The sequence below is a fragment of the Podarcis vaucheri genome, assembly GCF_965113315.1.
Source record: "Podarcis vaucheri genome assembly, chromosome: 2".
NCBI classification, from domain to species: domain Eukaryota; kingdom Metazoa; phylum Chordata; class Lepidosauria; order Squamata; family Lacertidae; genus Podarcis; species Podarcis vaucheri.
Window position 1 is genome coordinate 99564160 of NC_138760.1, and position 20126 is coordinate 99584285.

The 20126-nt window shown below is 40.2% G+C and overlaps 1 protein-coding gene across 6 annotated transcripts in view; it reads right to left on the reverse strand.

Moving 5' to 3' along the window:
- Positions 1–20126, reverse strand: part of CHL1 (cell adhesion molecule L1 like) — a 209034-nt gene that overhangs the window by 8857 nt on the left and 180051 nt on the right. For all 6 annotated transcript variants that reach the window (XM_082209263.1, XM_082209260.1, XM_082209262.1 and 3 more), the window contains 8 exons: positions 17941–18042; positions 17545–17742; positions 14389–14459; positions 12725–12944; positions 9269–9384; positions 8919–9123; positions 7985–8107; positions 6642–6821 (listed from right to left, as the gene is read on the reverse strand). In XM_082209263.1, coding sequence (XP_082065389.1) covers positions 6642–6821; positions 7985–8107; positions 8919–9123; positions 9269–9384; positions 12725–12944; positions 14389–14459; positions 17545–17742; positions 17941–18042 — 1215 coding nt within the window. The remainder of the gene's footprint in view (positions 1–6641; positions 6822–7984; positions 8108–8918; positions 9124–9268; positions 9385–12724; positions 12945–14388; positions 14460–17544; positions 17743–17940; positions 18043–20126) is intronic.

The window sequence follows — 20126 nt, forward strand, 5'->3', positions numbered from 1 at the left end:
CGATTATGTGAACATCATCAGTGTTTCCTTTGGGGATCGTTTAGGATTCAAATTAAAAGAACTACCGGTATGTTGTATATATTGCAATGTATAATGTAACACAAAACGTATGGAGAAGAAGTTAACACTGACAGTATAACCTGATGAGGTTTACATCTACCTTAGATAACATATTAATTATAATTTTGAACAAGACCTGCTCGTTTAGGTTATTAGGTGCTTTGCCTTAATTAGAAGTATTCTGGAAAACACTGAATATAAATGTCAGTATTTGAAATATAGTAATACTTTTCTATTTCTAGGTAATCTTTATATTCACATAAATAATTTTAATATCACATAAATCATTTTTATATGATAACATTTATATTTAAATCTATATCTGTTAAGAAAGGCTGGAAAACTTCCCCCCTAACATCTGCTGCTAACTGCTCTGTTCTTGTTGAGCTTTGTTTCTGAGCATCACAAAACAGTATAAACAGAATCTACCTAACACAGGCATAAGGAAACTTGGCCCTTCAGATATTTTGGGACTACAATTCCCATCATCCCTGACCACTGGTCCTGTTAGCTAGGGATGATGGGAGTTGTAGTCCCAAAACATCTGGAAGGCCGAGTTTGCCTATGCCTGACCTAATATGAAGCCTACAGTCACACCTCAGTATGGATTCCTTGCATGAAAAGTGAGTTTTGTCTTATTGATTTAACTTAAATTCCATTGAGTTTCAGGTTTAAATGTCAGTGGAATAGGGCTATTTGGTCAGATTCAATTTATCTTATGATTGGAATGTAATGAGACTTCCTAGTTTACTGTGAACAAGTGGTATATAAGTGCAGACTCTTTGATCATTCTATTCTCACGCTTCCACTTGTGTGAGTCACATACACAAACCAAGAAGACTTGGATTCCCACTACGTGCAAAACAGAGATCATGGTTTGTTGCTCTTTAAAAACCCACAATCACTACTAGCCTAAAGCTGAACACGGCCATATGCTCATTAATAAAGATCTGTTAATATACAGAATACTTTGACTGTGAAATAGGATAACTAAAATAATTGATCCATAAGACTTTTTTTTTAATGTGTTGACCTATCTCTACTTTCAAAATGACAGAATATGAACTGTCAGAAAGTTGCAAATGTTTCTATGGGTTCCTTCAACTCCCAGCAGCAACCTTGAGATGTACTTTAATTTGGTAGTGGCATAATGATTATTTTATTTATCAATCAAGGATTAGATGTGATAAATTGGTCCCAAACAGAGATGTAATCCTATTTAAAATGAGCCAAGAAATGTTGACTTGCCCAAGGCAACTTCAATACATTCCCTGCAATCTAAACCCAACTAACTTCTTAAACTTCTTTTTTTAATGTGGTTTTTACTGCATGGTCTTATAAGCTGCTGTTGTAAATTGCTCTTATATATTTTATGAATATGTAGCAGTATATAAAATAAATTAGATAGTGTTGATTCTTTTGCACTTTTTCTAAACAGGGACTTCGGTGGCTTAATTTGCTGGATGTAATTTATCATTCTAGGTCCCACTATGAACAAGATATTTGGTGTTTATTAAGTCACATAATATGGAGCTTGGAAACTCTTGGACTATCTGCCTGTCTGGTGCTGAAGTTATGATCATTAGTTCTGAAACTACAAAGCAAGCAAAGAGAAGCTTTGAGAGATTAACACTCAGAAGACAACTGAAGGAAAAAAGAAAAGATTAAGAACACTGTGGGCATAGTCAAAGAGAGCAGAATATGATATGTTTCTCCAAGACAACAATCCATCAATTACAATCACTACTTTAATTATTATACCACCACAGAGAGAGTGAACATGTTGATCGGCACATTAACCAAAATTTGATGCGAAGGGTTTTAACATAATTAAAACTATCTAGCAGAGTAGATTTTGCTAAATGAATTTTGTAAAGTTGAAACTACATTTTCTAATCAAACCACAAATTAAGCAGCAGGTCATTACAAGTCATATTTTAATTATGTCCCCCCCCCAACTCAAAGTCTAAATGGTACACTTAATAGAAATGCTGTCTAAAAGGCAACAAGGCAAAAAATAAACTCTGTTGTGTCAATTTCTGTCATAATGAATGATGCAAAACACTTGAAAATGTCAGCTCCGTGAGATTAAAAACTGAAAGGAAAAGTAGCAAGAGACTCTAATTTGTAGAATAAGTATGGCAGTAATTTTACACTCACATTCTATTTGGATATGTGACCTTTCAGAGATATTTGTTGCAGGTTGGAAATTTTATCATGATAACAATAAATCAGTGGTTAAGGCTGTGATTTAAAAGATAGCAGTGCATGGGCATCACTATGCAAAGGATCAAAAGGATCACATGTCTCTTTACTAAGATCAGAACCTGCCATTCCATTATTTAGCTGTGGTGCTTATGATCTTCTGGATGGTAGCCACTAGTCAAGAACCTTATGGTTGTAGAAGAGAGTTCTCCATTGCAAATTCTGTCCTTAATACACTTCTGGGCAGGGCCGGATTTAGGTTTGATGAGGACCTAAGGTAATGAAGGTAATGGGGCCCTTTATATGTCCAGCTGTCCTTTGTCAACAACAAATTGTCGCTTTTTTGTGTTGAATATACTATATGGTAATTTATGGACCTAATAGGTATCTAAAGCCATTTGCACATAACAAAATGTGTATTTTACCAAAGTAATTGATATAGAAATGAGCAAATCAGTGATATTTTAGGGAGCAGGCTAGCAGGCGGGGCCCATTACTTACATGATAGGAGCCTACACAACACAAAACACTCTTGTTGTATGTAGGTTTTATTTTATTTTTATCTTATATTTTGGAAATGTACACCCAGTTTTTTCTTTAAATATTTTAGGGGCCCACAAAAGAGTGGGGCCCTAAGCTATAGCTTGTTTAGCTTATACGTAAATCTGGCACTGTTTCTGGGGCTTCATTTCCACTGAAGCCTTGCTGGTTTCCTGGCCTACAAATCACGCTGAACACTGGAATTCACCAGCTGTTTGACTGGGGAAGGGGGTTTTTAAAGAGACATTTTGGAGTCCAACTGTCTGAAGTAGGCATGAAAGGGCTGAAATGGATAGTGTATATTCCTCCTATCCATCCGAGAGGAAAAGGGCAGTGGATGTTATGAGATCGGATGCCAGGGAAGCCTTGAATCTTAAAGACATCTACCAAACATCTAGTTAATTTGCCAGATTTCAGGATTGCCCTCCAGAAGACTTCTATACTGAGATTCAACCACTTGTTCTCTGGGCGGTCTTAAGATTTGTTTAATGCAGAAGTCCACTGAGGAAGAGCTGAGCATCTATACCCTGCCAAATAAGTGAGTTATTCATTATACAATAGGCACACAATGCTACACAAGAGAAATCATTGATAATTGGGTAGGCATTTGTGGCTAGAACAGGAAAAGAAATGGAGAAACCTGAAAAATAAAAAGCAAAAACACATTGGTAAGGACATATTTATGGTCAATAAAATGAAAGGTCACTGAGCTATAGGCATTTGCTTTAGAAAACTGAAAGCGGCCAGCTTAAATGTATTTTTAATATACAGAAAGATAGAAGCAATAATAAAATAAACCAACTAACACCATTCCTCATTTTTCTGCTGTACCAAGGGGAGCACATGAACCTTAAACAAAGGGAAGCACATGACCCTTAAACACCTGAGTGCAATTTCAGAAGATTTCTCTTGGGTTTGGAGATTTATGAGAACTTATGATACTGTAGGGAAAATGAGCTAAACCTTCCCCAAAGATGAGCTATTATACAATTTTTCCCATAGTATATGTGTCTGCTATTCAACACACTTATCACAAAATGTTGGACAGCTGGTCTCTGATCAACAACTTCACATGACAAATGGAAAGTTAAGACAGTCTTGGTGAAATTTGCCTCTAAAGAATGACTATTAAAACCGTAGTGATCTGCTGTGCAAGTAGAACTACCTTCTGGCTAACTCTGGGATATCTCATTCTGAACAAAAGATAGCTTTTGATAGTTGCTTCAGGCATTCAGAACTTTCTCCATGCAAGCTCTCTTAGCAGATACATCATTGCTATGAATATAGTATATGATCTGAGCCATTCACAGATACAGCTGCATCCAGCCAGAAACAATTGCTGTGATTGCAGCATTAGAAATAGGTGTTGCCATGATCATGAAAATTGCCACTGTGTTTGTCCCAAATAACAATTTAAGACCTCCACGCAAATGCATCTCGAGGGACAGACTGTGTACATCACGTAGAGGAAGCTCTGACTACCTGAATCTGCCTAGGTGACAAAAAACGGTTAAGTCGTATTTCTTACACTCCTAGCATTCTCTAAGAACTCAAGGGACCATGGGATTTGAGGAGACCTGGTGCAGATTCCCTGGAGGGAAACAATTAAGCTGTCATTGAGGGGGAAGAGAGATGGGTATTTAATTCCTCCCCACTCCTAGCTCCCAAGTGCCTCACAGGCTAGGTTAATCTGCATTATATGGGAGGAAGAGGAGAGATGGAGTACCAGGACACTGAGCAAGTTCAAGGGCAGCAAGCTTTAAAGGGGTACACTGTGACATAGAGAGGTGCAGCCCTACTAGGCTGAGAGTGCCAACCTCCTTGGTTGCTTGACATTATGGGTGGCCCTAGGTGCCTTAGATACACTAATCAGTGAATATTAATATTCTGATGTGAGATTGGGGGGGGGGTATCTGGTTGGTATTCAACCAACGGGAGAACCTGGCTAACAGTTGGATTTGTTTGTTGTACCTTGTTGGGTGGGGTGATTGGTAGAAAATTGTGAATATTCTCCACTCTGGAGTGTGATGCTGATGTTAGGGGGTGGGGTTGCACATAGTCATTGGGTAACTGACTGATTGACTGACTGAGGATGGTAGTTGTGGACACATGGAGTGTATGTGATAGGCTAATTGCATGCTATATGTGAATGCGTCATCATTATACTATTCTTTCCCTCTGATCTTCCGTTCTGTATTTCTTCTTACATAGGAACCAGTCTTGAATTTGTGCCTGGACACAGTGGAGGGCTGGGTGAGGGCCAAAAAGCTGAAGGTGAATTCTGATGAGACTGGGGAGCTGTGAGCAGGTGGTTCACTTGTCATGAAAGTTGACAAACTATTGGTGAGGTTGCAGAACTGACCTGCAGAACAAATAGCTCAGATTCTCAAGCATGCGAAGTGGAAAACATTAACTATGCATTCCTATGCAGGTCTACTCAGCAATAAGTCCCTCAGCAATAAGTGACTTCAGTGGGACTTAATATTGTAGAGTAAGGATCATAACATGCCAGGTCTGGCTGGCAGACGCAGACAATATCATTTGTAAAAGGGGGTGGAGTATATTTGACCAGACATTCAAAGAAACCATTCATGCTGTGTGTTTAATTTATCTTAACATGAGGAACCAACCTCCCATAGACTTGATTTGCAGTCTAAATGGGTTGTGCCACTTGCAAGTCAGAGTCTATTAAATGCAAGAAAGTGCAAGAAAATATTTGACTTTCCCCTGTCAACACTGCTATTGCATATTATCCACACTGATAAGCGCGGGCATCTTCTTCTTATCTCATTCCCTTTGGCAAATTGGTGTGCCAATCTCACTTAATTGTAGCAATTAGTATCTAGTTGGTTTTCAGTAACAAGACTGGAGTTGTGGACTGGTCAAGCCATTCTTCTGATTGTTTTTTAGATGAGTGAGATGGGTAATTGTATTAGCAGGGGTTTGGTTATCAGATCAGCAAGTGAACCACTGAATATAACCAATGAATGAGTGATTGAAGAATTCAAAACTGATTTTTTTTATTTTTTATTTTACTCTGGGCCACATCTATGGTAAAGGTAGTGGTCTGCCTGCAGCAAGCATTGTATTATACAAGACACAAGTTTATACCTGGTGGTTGCAGTCTGACTCCCACCATCCTTAGCTAACAGTACCAGTGGTCAGGGATGATTGGAATTGTAGTCCCCAAACAACTGGAGGGCTGAGCATGGCCATCACGGCCCTAATATAATGCACGGCTGTCTCTTAATTTCACCAATATAATACAATTTGATGCACACTCCTCCCACCCAGTATTTGCATTTTTGTATGCATTTCTTGACTGAAAAACTGCACTGCAAAATTCAGAGAAGTATGAATTTCGAAGGATGGTTGTGTTTTAGTTCACACATTGTTTCATAAAGTGTGCATTAGACAAGTTCACCTTTAAGGTGAACTGAATGCCCCCCCCCAAAAAATGTTTGAGATACCATTCTCTCTCATTCCAGGAGAAAGTGGAATGCAAAATTCAGATATTCAATCCCTTAAAGTCCAGGTCTTTATAAATGTGAAGGCTCACAAATTGAATAAAATGCAAATTCATTTCTTCAGAGAATTATCACAGGAAGCAATTTTGTAAATACTTCAGAATGGTAATGGTGAAACAGTAACAAAATGGTAATGTTGTCATATCCTTAAACGACATTCAGAGCTCTGTTGCTCTTTGAAGCCTTAAATGTTGGCTGTATCCGAGAATTGGATGAAAAGCAGGGGGAAAAGTCATTGGCATTAAACCTACAGGATTTTAATGCAAAAACATCAAATGGAAATTCAGCACCACTCTATTTGTAACTTACTGCCTTCGCTTACTGTTACTGCTTCCTCTGTGATTGGTTTCCCACAGCCTTGTACAGTACAGGCTCTTGCATAGAACTTGTACTTTGTACTGATGCTCAGATTGGAGAGCCTGAAGTTGAATGATGATGGGTTAGTAATATTGATTTCATGCAAGGGCCCAATGTCATCAGTTTCATTAACTAGAAAAAGAAGAAGCAAAGAATAGTAGTCAGTCAGACACCATCATCTGGAAGGATACTGACTTGTTAAAAGCATGCCTCATGGACCAGGTCCCTGATCCATGAACACTGAGCTAAACAGGCACTTAAATCTCTATGTGCACATTATGAAATACATAGCTTTCATGACATGTTGATCGATTTTCATAAATGGGGGGAGGGGGGAATATCTAGTGCAGTTTTCATTCTGAGTATCACAAAAAAGTGGAAAAATAGCACTGCCTTAGAAGCTATGTGGCAATGAAGAATCGCTATGGGGCTCAGAAGGAACTGCTGGGGCTTCTGCTGCCATCTTCCATCTGATTCAGTTGCCTCACTCTGCCTAGTGGTAGGCCAGCTCTGCTCAGTTCAAAATGCGATAGCTCCAGATATGATTTTTGCACAAGCCCCCCTTCATAGCCTCAGCCTCCTAGCTATTCCAGAAAATAACGGTGGTGCTTGAGTTGTGGGAGAAAACCCAGAAGGTCCTTAATGAAACTCAGAAGCTCCATTCCTTGAGTCCTCCCAATTGTATGCCCAATAAATACAGAGAGATAAATCACAAACTAAACAACTCTGCATGTAGTTTACAAAAAGGAGCAAAGTGCTATTCTAAGGTTGAAGCTGACCTATTTGGTGGAGCATTGAATTGCCATTGTGTAGTTCCTTTTTGGGCTGACCAGGAGAAGATTCATGAAACAGAGATAGAAATCCGGGTATCTCGTTGTCGGAGTTCCGTTGGGACCACACCAGCACAAGTATACACATAGAAGGTTTCTCTCACAGACTTATTTCAGGAATATTTAGACTGCTTGGCTTTGAGATACTGAATTGTGTGAGTCATTAGTACTTTGGCATTGTATATATTATATAAGATTTCATGTAATAGAAGGTGCTGAAATGCTGTAAATTATTGTTAATGGGTTTTTAAAAACTACATACAGTGTTGTTTAGTTTGTGATTCCCCCCACTTGTAGCCAAATCATGCTCTGTTCCCTCTGTAGCTTTCAAAAAACCAGGATTAATGAGAATGATGCAAAAGAAAGGAGCTTGGGTCCCTCTCTGTTTTTTGAACACTGGATAACAACAGTGTGTCTCCAAAATTTGCTTGTTATTAAGCTCTACATCCAACTGCACGTACTTACTTATCTGGTACTGCAAAATATATCCAGTGACAATGCCATTTGGTTTCTTCGGTGGTCCCCATGATAGTGTTACAGAGTCTTTATCTAAGTTTAGTATCTTTAGAAAGTGTGGCTTTTCTGGTACTGGAAAACACAACCAAAAAACACATTATGCACTTTCTTTGTACTAGATCATTCCATTTGATCTCGGATAAGGTTACAGCATCTTTCCATTTGGTTCTTCCCCCTCCTTTATTAAACACACTGCACCACTTGAAACACCTTAAGTAAAGTTTCAGAGCCGACTTGTTTTCCTTAGGCATGCCATCCTCCATTACACAGCCAAATAGATCCTTTAAAATCTATTTTACCATATTTGACCCAAGAGCTTGAACTCAGAGGGGACCCCAGATATTGACAATGAATTCCCAAGGACTACAGAACCATATCCACAGTGCAGGGAAGTGTGTTTGTGCAACTTCCCCTGGATGGAGATGCAAAAGCCGGGAAATGTGAAAAAAGAGAGTGTGACTCATTCCACCAGCAATTTTGATTCTCTGAAGCTACTCACGTGGGCCATCTAGACAGATGCATGCCCATTATGCTCTTAAGAGATTTCCAAGGCAGGAGAATGACACCAAACATATTCCCATGAAAGACAATGGTAATAATTGTGTGAGGCCCAATGAATGCACAATTGCAGTGATTATTTATGTAAAGCTGGTAATCATTCATCCACATTCATTCATGTCCAGCTGGGTGCAGGAAGCAGACTATAAACAAAATCTGGTCGTAGAAACACATAAGTAGCAATTGAAAGATGCTAATGCCATAGTTCTGGCTGCGAGAATACTCAGACATGGGGGAAACAGCTAGCACACCACACACAGCTGAAGCAAAGAGAAAATAGAGTTAGGAACATTGACTACTGTTTCCCTTCCCCTCCTTCATTTACCTCCCTCAGGGGTCTGGAATTTGTACGTGTTGCTTTCTGGTCCAGCTCCTTTGGAATTAAAAGCCAAAACAGTTAAGAGGTATTCACTGAATGGCTCCAGGCCGGGAATCATTCCATCATTTCGGTCTGCGTTAAATGTCAAGAAACGTTTCTCCTGGCGATGGCTTTTTCCATCTAAACGGCTTCGTATTTTCCACCAGCTGACCTGTAGTGGGAAGATCCAACTGAACATTTGAGGCAGGGGACAACAACCAGGACCCTTATATAGCCTAGCAAAAACAAAACCCTTAGAAGAGGCTCTGAAACGTACAGTAAGGGAGGGAGAGGGTAGTGTGGAGAACCATAATCACCTTGTAGCCCCGGAGGTGGCCACGAACTCTGTCCTTGGGAATGGTAGACCAGATGGCTTTAGCGAGAGTACTGTTGATAGCGTGTACAATCACATTGGAAGGAGCCGCTTCCGGAACTGGGAAATGCAGGAAGGTGACAGGGTTGTGTTAATTGTTGTGCTCAGCATAGTATATTTTGAAGTTGTGGCAGCATGCATGATGAGTTTAAAAGGATGGCCAGCTAACTAACTCTCTTGGTGGGCCACTTACAGAAGAGAGTGAGAGTTAATGAACCAGAGTTTCGCACACTACTCCTTTAAAATGCTGTGTCTTGTGCGCCAAAGCCTGCAGTCTTATGCACACTTATCTAGGAATAGGCTCAGCTTGAACTTTGCGGGGCTTTCTTCTGAGTAAATATGCACAGAATTGTGCTATATGAGCTATCAGTGGGGCCTACAACAAAATGTTGCAGTGTGGTGGGCTTCTGCTCAGTCACTGGCATATTCCATGATACTGTGTTCTTTTGCTCTTGGTTTTCCATTTCTTCAAACAGTTTGTCAGAATTCTGTGCCCACTGAGCTGGTTCTGTCCTCCTTTGGCTATTTTTGGGGGGAGTTCCCTGCCTGGAGTACCCCCCCATACCACATATTTCTTTTACTTCTGCAAAATCACTCCAAGCCTATTGAATAGTGCAAATAGTGCTTTTTTGGCTACATAAGGATTGTAACTCATATTAGTATGTAGCCATGGTGAGGAACCTCAGGCCTGCTAGTCTAATTAGACCACCCAGCTTCTCTATTTAGCTCTCAAAGCTGCTTTGGGCATCACATATGATGTCAGGTATAGGGCATGTAAAGACACAACTGTGCTGAACAGGGAGCTTTGGCAAAGGACCACCTGCAAAGCCTTGTACACAGCACAATGCCCTGAGAGCCCTGATAACCATCTGATATTCTGTGCCTGCAAGACTCATGAAAGACCCTTTGAAGCCCCAATGATCAGCTGGTTGTCAGGGCTGCAAAATACTATGCATGTTTCTCTGCAAGCCCCAATGATCATCCGGGGTTCAAAGTGCCACACACAGTATGGTTTAATTTCAAAGAGCGTGTGAGAAAATGGGTCACCTGATGTCAGGTGACAGGTGAGTGGCACCCACTTGTCATACCACAGGACCTGCTGCTGGCCTGCTGGCCAGATCCAATTGCCCAGCTCCAGTGCATAGGATATTTCTCTAGGGGTGAGCCAGATATGAGAGGTGGAGTTCTGGAGTCAGAGCTTCCACACACATTAATTGCTGTATGAATGTTGGCTGTGATTCCTGAATTGCAGAGTAGATGATCATTGTGGTCTCTTCTAACTCTACAATTCTATGATTCAATGAATATACATCCGGGTGCCCTGATACTGGCTCAGCCGGCATATATATAAAGCCCCCTTTCATACTTCTGTAACAAATTCCTAAAAATGGGGATGGGTGGAGAAAATGTTCAGAAAATAGGCTCCACCATTTTTAGCTTGACCATTATTTTTTCTAACAGCAAAAATAAATATATTTTTACAAGGGTTGGCATTTCCCCCCCCCTTTAGTGATAGCTCAGATTTTCAGATTCTAAAATGTGCCCGCAGGCTGTGACAAGTTCCCTCTGAGTACAATCTCGGGGGCCTTCTGCATAGCCACCCCTACCATGGGAGCATTTTAGCAGGCCTTCTTGAATAACTATTCTTCCTGGCTGAACTAAGAAGTCTCAGTACCTGCATAAATGCGAACGTAAGATTTTAAACAATTTGGTAACGTATTGCTGTCTGCATCTCAATCACTTGCTGCCACATGCTAAAAGACTGTGCATATTTCAGTCACATCAAGGACTTTGAGGTATCCTGTCCCAAATGACTACTGTGGGGTTTCCTCTTTTTGTAGCTTTAAGCCTTAAATCCTTAAAAGCTAGGTTTTTGGTTGGTTTGCTTTTTTGAAGTGGGCCCATTAAAAAAAAAAAAGCTGTTCTGCTTGCAGAAGTATTTGATTCCTAGTACTGCAGCAGGGGGCTTATAATCTTCCAAGTATATATATATATATATATATATATATATATATATATATATATATCCATTCTCTAAACAAGATAAGAGAGAAAAAATTGCAGTGTAACAGCAGCAAGGCTTCTGGAAAGACTGTTGTCCAATTTTCTCAACAGGGGAGCAGAGGTTCTCAGTCTTCCATATTTTACACAAGAAACAATTGCTTTGTGTTATTACTGTACACTCACAGTTATTTTATTAGGGTTATGACTTCCTGTGTACTTATATTAAAATTCTGTACAGTGGTTTATGACAGTGGTGCCTGCAGTGGGAGGGAAGGACAGAGGATGTAGAAATCATAGACTAATGTAATAACAGAATATAACTCTGGGATATTGAGATGGGAAATGGGTATTTTATGTCTTGCAAGTTTCAAGTGAACAATATTGATTAGGCAGGGATAAATGTCTGTTGGAGGTTTAAAATCTAAACTAAACCACTTCTTTTTAAATATTAAATTCTAAAGTCTCGGCTGGAACATATACAGATATTTATGTGTGACTGCAATTTGGCTGGAAGGTGTCATTTAGGCGTAAAGGGCAGCAAATTTGGTTGTTATCCTTGTAAATTTATTAAGTGTGCTATCCTATGCATGTCTTTTCAGAAGTAAATCTTACTGAGTTCAGTGGGGACATACCCACAGATAAGTGTGTGTAGATGTCAAACAGATAAATGACTTTTAGAACACATCTGAAGGCTTCAGGTAAGTTTTCAATGGCTGTTATCTTATTGTGACTTAACATTTTGTTAGGATTCAACCAGAGTGGCTGGGGCTACCCAGTAAGATTCAAAGATGGATGACATATAAATATTTATCATCATCATTATCACTATCATCATCATTAAAGAAACTATCAATATGCTTGAGACACATTTAGGATGTGCTTTCACAATATAATTTTGGGAGATGTTTACTTTTTGTAAAGTTTTTGTGGGGGGATCTAGCCATATGGACAAATCTTCACAAGAAAGCTTAGGATGATAACTGAGAAAAGTTACCATGTGAAGCTTTCTACCTCTCAAAAATGACTGTGACAATTCACCTTCCTTGAACTCGTCCCTTAAAGTCAGAATTAATTACATAATAACAAATGCTTGGAATTCTGTTACTGAAGTAACAGAAACATTGTGTTACATACGATCACAAAATGGGGTTATCATGAAAGACAAACAACTGACCACATTTTTCTGCATTTCATTTGAAAATTGTGCTTTAGGTTGCTTCCCCCCCTCCCTGCCAAATGTTGGGAAGCAAAAAGCTTCTGTACCTCCACATTTTTCAGTCTTCTGTCTTTTTAATAATTTAACTCCCAGCTCTTAACTCTAAGCTCGTTCACCCTTCAGCTTGAAAATCACCCACAGACCATTCTTTGTATAAAGATTTTTTTCCCCATTACTTACTGTCTTCGCTTGAATAGCCAGTTATTATATTGGGCTCAGGGCCAGACCCAAAGCTATTCACTGCCTGAACTTTGATATCATAAGGTACAAAGGTGGGGGTGTTCTTCAATACCAAGAAATGTTTTTTCACTGTTTCTTCATCCCATTCAACATTATCCTGTTGTTTCCAGTTCACTTTGTACTCCAGCCCTGGTCCATTCTGCTCCATGGGCTTCAGTGGCTGCAAATGAAGAAGAAAAGGAATCAGGTACTGTTGTTGTTGTGCTGGCTTACAGGAAACACTCTTTCATGAAACAGTTGGCTATATAATTCAGAAGTGCATCACAAAGATTGCTTTAAGTAAGGCAAACATCACAAAGATAGGCTTAAGGTACGTGAAGGACAGAATGTTATGGCTTTTCAAAAGCCAGCAAGAGAGGGAAACAGATGGCTTGAAAGCACATTGATTATTAAATCATATACTTTAATGTTGGAGGCATTACCTCTCAATTTGCAGTACATTTTACCATGTCAATCAACTCACATGAAAATGTGTCATTTGTACTGTGGTTACACTATGACAGTTCTTTCAAAAAAATGTTCCATTGCAGATTTGTCCATTAAAACATAAGATTACCCTACAGAATATTAAGCAACTGACAACAAAAATCCCAAACTATATCTGAATGACTTATTGGATAATAATATTTTTATGGCTCATTTGAGGTGCTCATCTAGCTCAGAGTCATTTACACAACAGTAATATGCATAAACTTCGATCTTTCCTCCTCTCTGATTTCCCTCTGTCAAAGATGTATATTGGAAGTTCCTTGTGGGCAGGACCTGCCTTTTTGCAATAACAACAACAACAACAACAACAACAACAACAACAACAACAACAACAACAACATTGTAACCTGCCCATCTGACTGGGTTGCCCCAGCCACTCTGTTACTCTGTAAACTGCTATGTCCAATGATGTCCTTGTATAAATAATAATAGCTGGTAAAATAATTTGCCAGAGGGAAAGAGGAGAAAGAAAAAGAGAATGAGGATGAATAAAAAACAGTTAAGTTTGCTTGTTGTGATTTATAGAAGGCACCTGCATTCATGAATACATGGCATACTTTCTGCATTTGCAGTCCTTGTAATGAAGGAAGCCAAAATGGAGGATATGATGGAAACTGCCAAGCGTCAATTCACAGAAAACTGGAGGCAAAGGAAGGTGTTATGGGCTCACAGTCTCATTTCTACCCAAGGGATTTTGCATTTCATCAAACAATCTCCTTTGAAACTATTTTTAAGGGCTGGGGCAGGTAGAACCCAAAGCAGCAATTAAACTTAATTCTTCTTTAGACCTTCTTAGCTACTTCTATGTTTTTTAAAACAGAATCATTAGTAAGAAATTATTAGAAAACAGGAGCTAAGGTGGCATGTAAGGAATAAAAGGCAAAATCAAGGATGGTGGAGATTAAAGCTATTTCCTAGATGTTATCCTACAATTGTTCTTTCAGCTGCAATGAAGGTTGCTTTTGTTTTGCTTTTAAATCACATATTCAGCCCAGTGCTATGCATGCCCACTCCAAAAGTCCACTGTGTTCTCTGAGGCTTATTAAAAAATGAACCAGGTAACTTCACTTGGACCATAGCAATTGTGTCTATATCTTCAATTAAAAGAGCATTACCTCCCATGTCATGTTCATTTCATGTGGTTCAGAAGATTCAATTCGGATGTTTTCCGGGTTCTTGTCTGGAGCTATGCATCAATAAAATACAATGCAAGAGTATTTTAATTAACCAGTCTTTGTTACTTATATGTCTACATTTACATTATATGGTAAATCGATTAACTGCTGGCTAATTATGTGAATTTCCTAGTAATGATTATTATACAGCAGTAAATTATTCCAAAATAAAGTTTGAAAAACTTCAGGTGAATTTTACATTCACTGTGTAATAAAGTTATCATTTTTAACACGCTGCCCCCTTTATGGTGGCTTGTGACATGTTATGATAACCACACACAACTCCTTGCAAATTGGATTTCAAAGAATGGATGTATCGGCTACATTCAAATTATTAGATTTCTGTTTAATAAGCTGACATATGAACAAGGCATTGGGCCGTGCACACAGCCTCTCTGCTTCCCCCTTCTCACCTGTAAGAAAACAGATCAGTAATTCTTCCATCAACTATAGTTTCTCATTTTTTCCAAACTGGGAAACTGTGGTTAACAGCTTCTGAACAGGATTGTGCTATCATGGGAAGATGGCTTAATATTTCGTTTTGGTCCAGCCATTAACCATCGTTTGCCAGTTCAGCAAAACCAGGAAATAATAATAGTGAACGGAGAGCCTTCCTACTGTAGTTTGTTTTCTGGCTAACATGAGGGAATGAGCAAAAGGAGTTCCACTATCTTAAGGGGCCATTTTGAGATGAAAGAATTACATTATGACAGACACCAGTAAATAAATTCATCCCAGGACACCCTTGGATAATATGATCAATTGTCATGTAAAAAGCACAACAACAAAAACCCCACACCATAAAATGGATATGGTTTCAGTCATTTTGGTTAAAATGATTGAATAAGAACTAAATGGGAGTTTCACAAAGCACCAGATGTTAATGGGATTATTTTAAAGAGTTGGCCCATTGGGACTAGGAAAACAGAAGGTGTATCATTAAAAGGAGGCACAGTTTGAAAGCTAGGAAAGGCACAGAAACAAAAGTTTTTTTTAAAATGTTAGGAGAATATAAATGAAGAAACCTTGCAGAACAGCTGTTCTATAAAAGGATTTTCAGGAGCCAGTTATTTCATGTTATACCAAGAGAAATTGGTTGTGAATAGAAATTTATCCAAAGTCCTCTGCTGCTATGAGACTCACTATAAATCTTGCTAAATAGCCCATCCAGAAGGCATGGTGTCTACATAAAAGAAGAAGAAAGCTAGCCTGAGTCTTAAAAGCAGTATATTTGGAGCCTAACTACATGTTTTGTTAATTGTGCAGTTTCTCAGAAGATATTTTAAAAATTGAATCCTTAAGTACATTTGTTTTCTAGTTGTAAATCAGCCTTTTCTGAGGTGTTGCAACCCAAACTGTACAAAGTATTCCAAATTCTGTCTTACTGATTGTCCTACCTGTATGGAGCATTGCCATGTACAAATAACTTCTATTCCTTGGATCTTATATTCCCAAAGATTGGGGCTGAATCATCTTATATGTCTTGTTTTTGGCAGTCTTTGGTACAACCTGAAACCTGCATAGCCCTTAAGAATGCCTCATTCCATCTTGGAACTATGAATGGAATGGAATTCCAGAGCATAACCATCAGGCCCCCCCCCCTTTGTCTACCATTTAGTTGGCTAAAGAGACTAAACAGGTGTACAGGTGTGGAGAACTCTAAAGCTGCCACACTATTTTGTGACAGATTGATTGGCTAATAATGATTTTGCTCTAAAACAAATTTTGGAATGTTTCTGATGGGCCAACACAGCTACCTGTACTTTTTGTTAGGATATAGTTCCGTTCCACCTTGAAAGGGACAGGCATGACTGTTGTGTGTCCCGTGCCTGTTTACATTTCCAGCACAGTCTGCTGGGAACTTCCGTTTTGTATATTGCTTTTGTATTGCTGTTTTGCTCTGGAGAAGAAGGGAAGCAGACATGTTTTTCCTTTGTCCCTGCTGCTGAATAAAATGCTGTATATAATGCTTACACATGGCTCTGTCCGCCACTTCTGTTGTGGAGATTTATTCACTCTGCTAATTAGCATGCTCGGTAGCTTCAGAAGGCTACTGAGGCTCGAGTCGCTGATTGATTGATGCTGTTCCATGACCTGGAGATCACCCGGCTGCCGGCCGGTGGCTGGAGCCAGCTTGGGGCCTGCCTGATGCCCCCGTCTCCCTGGCAGCATCCCAACACTTTTAATGTACAATACTGTGTCCTCAATTAAATAAAACACTCTTTTCCTTTTGCTTCTCTTCTTATTTTTATATTTCTGCTTCTTTTTCGTCTTTTCTCCTTGGTGTGTGTGAGAGAGAGAGAGAAAGGGAGGGAGGGAGAGAGAGAGAGAGAGAGAGAGAGAGAGAGAGAGAGAGACTATATGCACATGAAGGTGATGGCTGGCTAGTGAAGGACTCTAGAGGCAGGGAAGGAAAGATCTCCCAGGGTGGGAGGCTTGAAGAAGAAAGGGAATCTCCTAGGTGACAGCTGGGAGGGTCCACCCTCTTCTGTGTGAGACAAGGATTAAGATCTACCTTTGAGAGGGGGCTTTGTATTTTCTTCGCTCTTTTTTCTGTTGCTTTTTTCTTAAAATTTGGATTTGTTTGTTTTTTATTGCATTGTGTGATGAAAAAGTTTCAATAAAAAACTATAAATCAACAAAATGTTATCTCCTTAAGAGCCACACTTTGAAAAGAGAGGATGACACACATTAAATCAGTCTTCCCCAACTTGGTGCCCTCAAGACTTCTTGAACAACAACTCCCATCAGACCTAGCCAACATGGTCAATAGTCAGGAATGATGGAAGTTTTATTCCAAAACATCAGAAGGAACACAGATTGGGGAAGGCTGCTTTAAACAATATTTATAATTATCCACAACAGAGTCTGGCTTCACAATGTCAAGACGTGGCACCAATTACCAAGTGGGATAGGAGAAAGCAGCTCACCTCCAACCAAGCCTATAAATTAATCTAAAACAAAACAAAGCTTAGGAACTTGTTTCCCCCACAAATCAAAACAAAGGCTCCTGAATATGCATCAGGTGTATTCTAGGCTAGTATACCCTGTTCAATATGATATAATTAAACACAAGAAACAGGTAGCAAAGCATACCAGCTGGTGGTGTTTCATATCGTTCTGACGGTTCGCTAGGCTGACTTCTCCCAACGGCATTGACAGATATAACACGGAACTGGTAATTTACATAAGGGGACAGTGGTAAGACAACTGTACTGTCATTCCCTGGGAGCCTGATTAATTCCTGCCACTTTCTGGGCTCCCATCGGTTCTCTTCAAATTCCACAATAGATTCTAGAAAGGACAAGGAGTGGAGACACAATTAAGATCCTCGGAAACGAACTGGAAAGAAGGGAAGGAAATGATCAGCAACCAATAAAACCTTCACCAATAAAACTAATTAAGTGCAGCTTTCAGGGTAGTTTTGATCTAATTCGAAGCACTTGCTGTTACTCTATAACAGTGAGGTGGCAGCACTAGACTCCCGCTTACCATTAATTGGGCTGTTGTTGCTGCTCCCAGCATTCCATGATAGCCTCACACTTCTGCTCTGTTTTTCGGAGAGGTGGAGGTCTTCTGGTGGGTCAGGGACATCTGTACAAGAAATGGAAGAAACATAAGAAGAATGGCATTTGGCTGCCGCGCTTCACTCTGAGCAAGAGACGTGTGCAATATTTTCAGGTGGGGCCTTCAGAGAAATCACACTGCTGCTTCTGACATTAGGGCTGTGCATATGACCCTGTCCATCTGTTCACGGAATACATGAGAGAAACGTCATACCAGTCAGCTATGCCCCCCCCCAGTGCCGACATAGCCGCATACCACACGCTTCATCTTTACCTGTTTCACAAGAATAAAAGCTATGCCTGCAAAGAGCTCTTTGACACCTTAAAGACTGGCACAATTGTTGTGGCGTAGGCTTCTGAGGACTACAGCAACACTTGTCTGTTGCATGAATTGGTCTGCTCTAGAAAGTATAATCTGCACAGATTTTTGCACATATGCGCACTTGTTGTTTTTAGCAAAATTATATAGGAGGGGAAATCCTACAGGGAATATTAAAAACATCCACATTATAGGGGTCCAATGATTGAACTAGGAGTATTTGAAATTGCGGCATTGTTGCATACAGATGCTAAACAGGTACAGATCTGATCAGCTCTGTGGTCACTGGGAGTCCCATGTAAGAGAAGGGCAAAAAATGTAGTAAATATGTAATGCTATGTAATCTGTAATCTGTACTTGTGTGCCAGAATACCTGGACCTTAGCTGAGTGGCAGGCCACATACTTTGCAGGCAAAAGGTCCCAGGTTCTGATAGGGCTGGGCATGTCCACTGTCTGAAACCCCAGAGAGTCACTGCCAGTCCGTGTGGACAATGCAGAGCTCAATGTACCAATGGTCTGACTCACTTTAAGGCAGCTTCTTATGTTAGTTTGGAGGGGCAGAGTAGAAGGTGGTCTGTCCTATCAAACTTAAAAAGCCGGCTTTGGCATTCACCACTTCCTTCACAGGAAGACTGTTGAGCAAATAAAACAGTTCCATGTGAAACTTGGGAGCAAAGCGTATGCAGTGAGAAATACAGTTGTTTTCCAAGGCCAGGCTCAAAACGTATTTCAGGCATCCACTCTATAATACTAGTGGGATGGGCACTGGCATCCAATATTTGTCCCTCATGCATTGCATATGATACTTCTTTCCGCTCCAATAGCCAGAACCGTTCCCCAACAAAGGTCAAATTCTATTTCTTGTCTCAGCCGCAGCAGGGTTCTTATTAAGCAACTGTCCTGGTAGCAGGAAAGCAATGAGGCAGAGCTGGAGGAGGATTTCTACATAAATATGTGGTTTTTATAGATGGCTAAGAATAGAAGTGCAGGGTTTTTAAAAGGCAGCAGTGTGTGGTTGTCTGGGAGTTAGATTTGAAATGACAATGTATGGGAAAAAGAAGGATCACAGTTGGGGGTAGCATTTGCAGGGCTGTAATGAGACTGGCAGCCCAGGAGGATTTTAATACGTGTAAGGAAAAATGGGGGAGGAGGTGGATTTCATCCAGTTTAAAAATGAACCCCTCTTATGTGATGCTCATTCATCAATAAATTTGTGAGTTGCACTGAAAAACACCCCTTCAGTTGGGCAGGAGGCCTTCGAAAATCACCCCTCCTAGAATCTTACGACTCCAACTGAATGAGAGAGGTTACCCCAAAGGTGAGACATATCCTGCTCAAGGGTCCCAGAGCCCTGATTGGCAGGAGTTGGGAGCTGCCATTCACCCTAAAAGTTGCCTAAGGGTGCTCACCAACCCTTGTCCCTTCCTAGTGAATCTCCCATGCGCAGCCTGGTAAGAGTGTGGTGCTAATAACACCAAGGTTGCAGGTTTGATCCCTGTATGGGACAGCTACATATTCTTTCATTGCATGGGGGGTGGACTTGAAGAAGAAGAAGAGTTTGGATGTGATATCCCGCCTTTCACTCCCTTAAGGAGTCTCAAAGCGGCTCACATTCTCCTTTCCCTTCCTCCCCCACAACAAACACTCTGTGAGGTGAGTGGGGCTGAGAGACTTCAAGGAAGTGTGACTGGCCCAAGGTCACCCAGCAGCTGCATGTGGAGGAGCGGAGACGCGTACCTGGTTCCCCAGATTACAAGACTACCGCTCTCAACCACTACACCACACTGGCTCT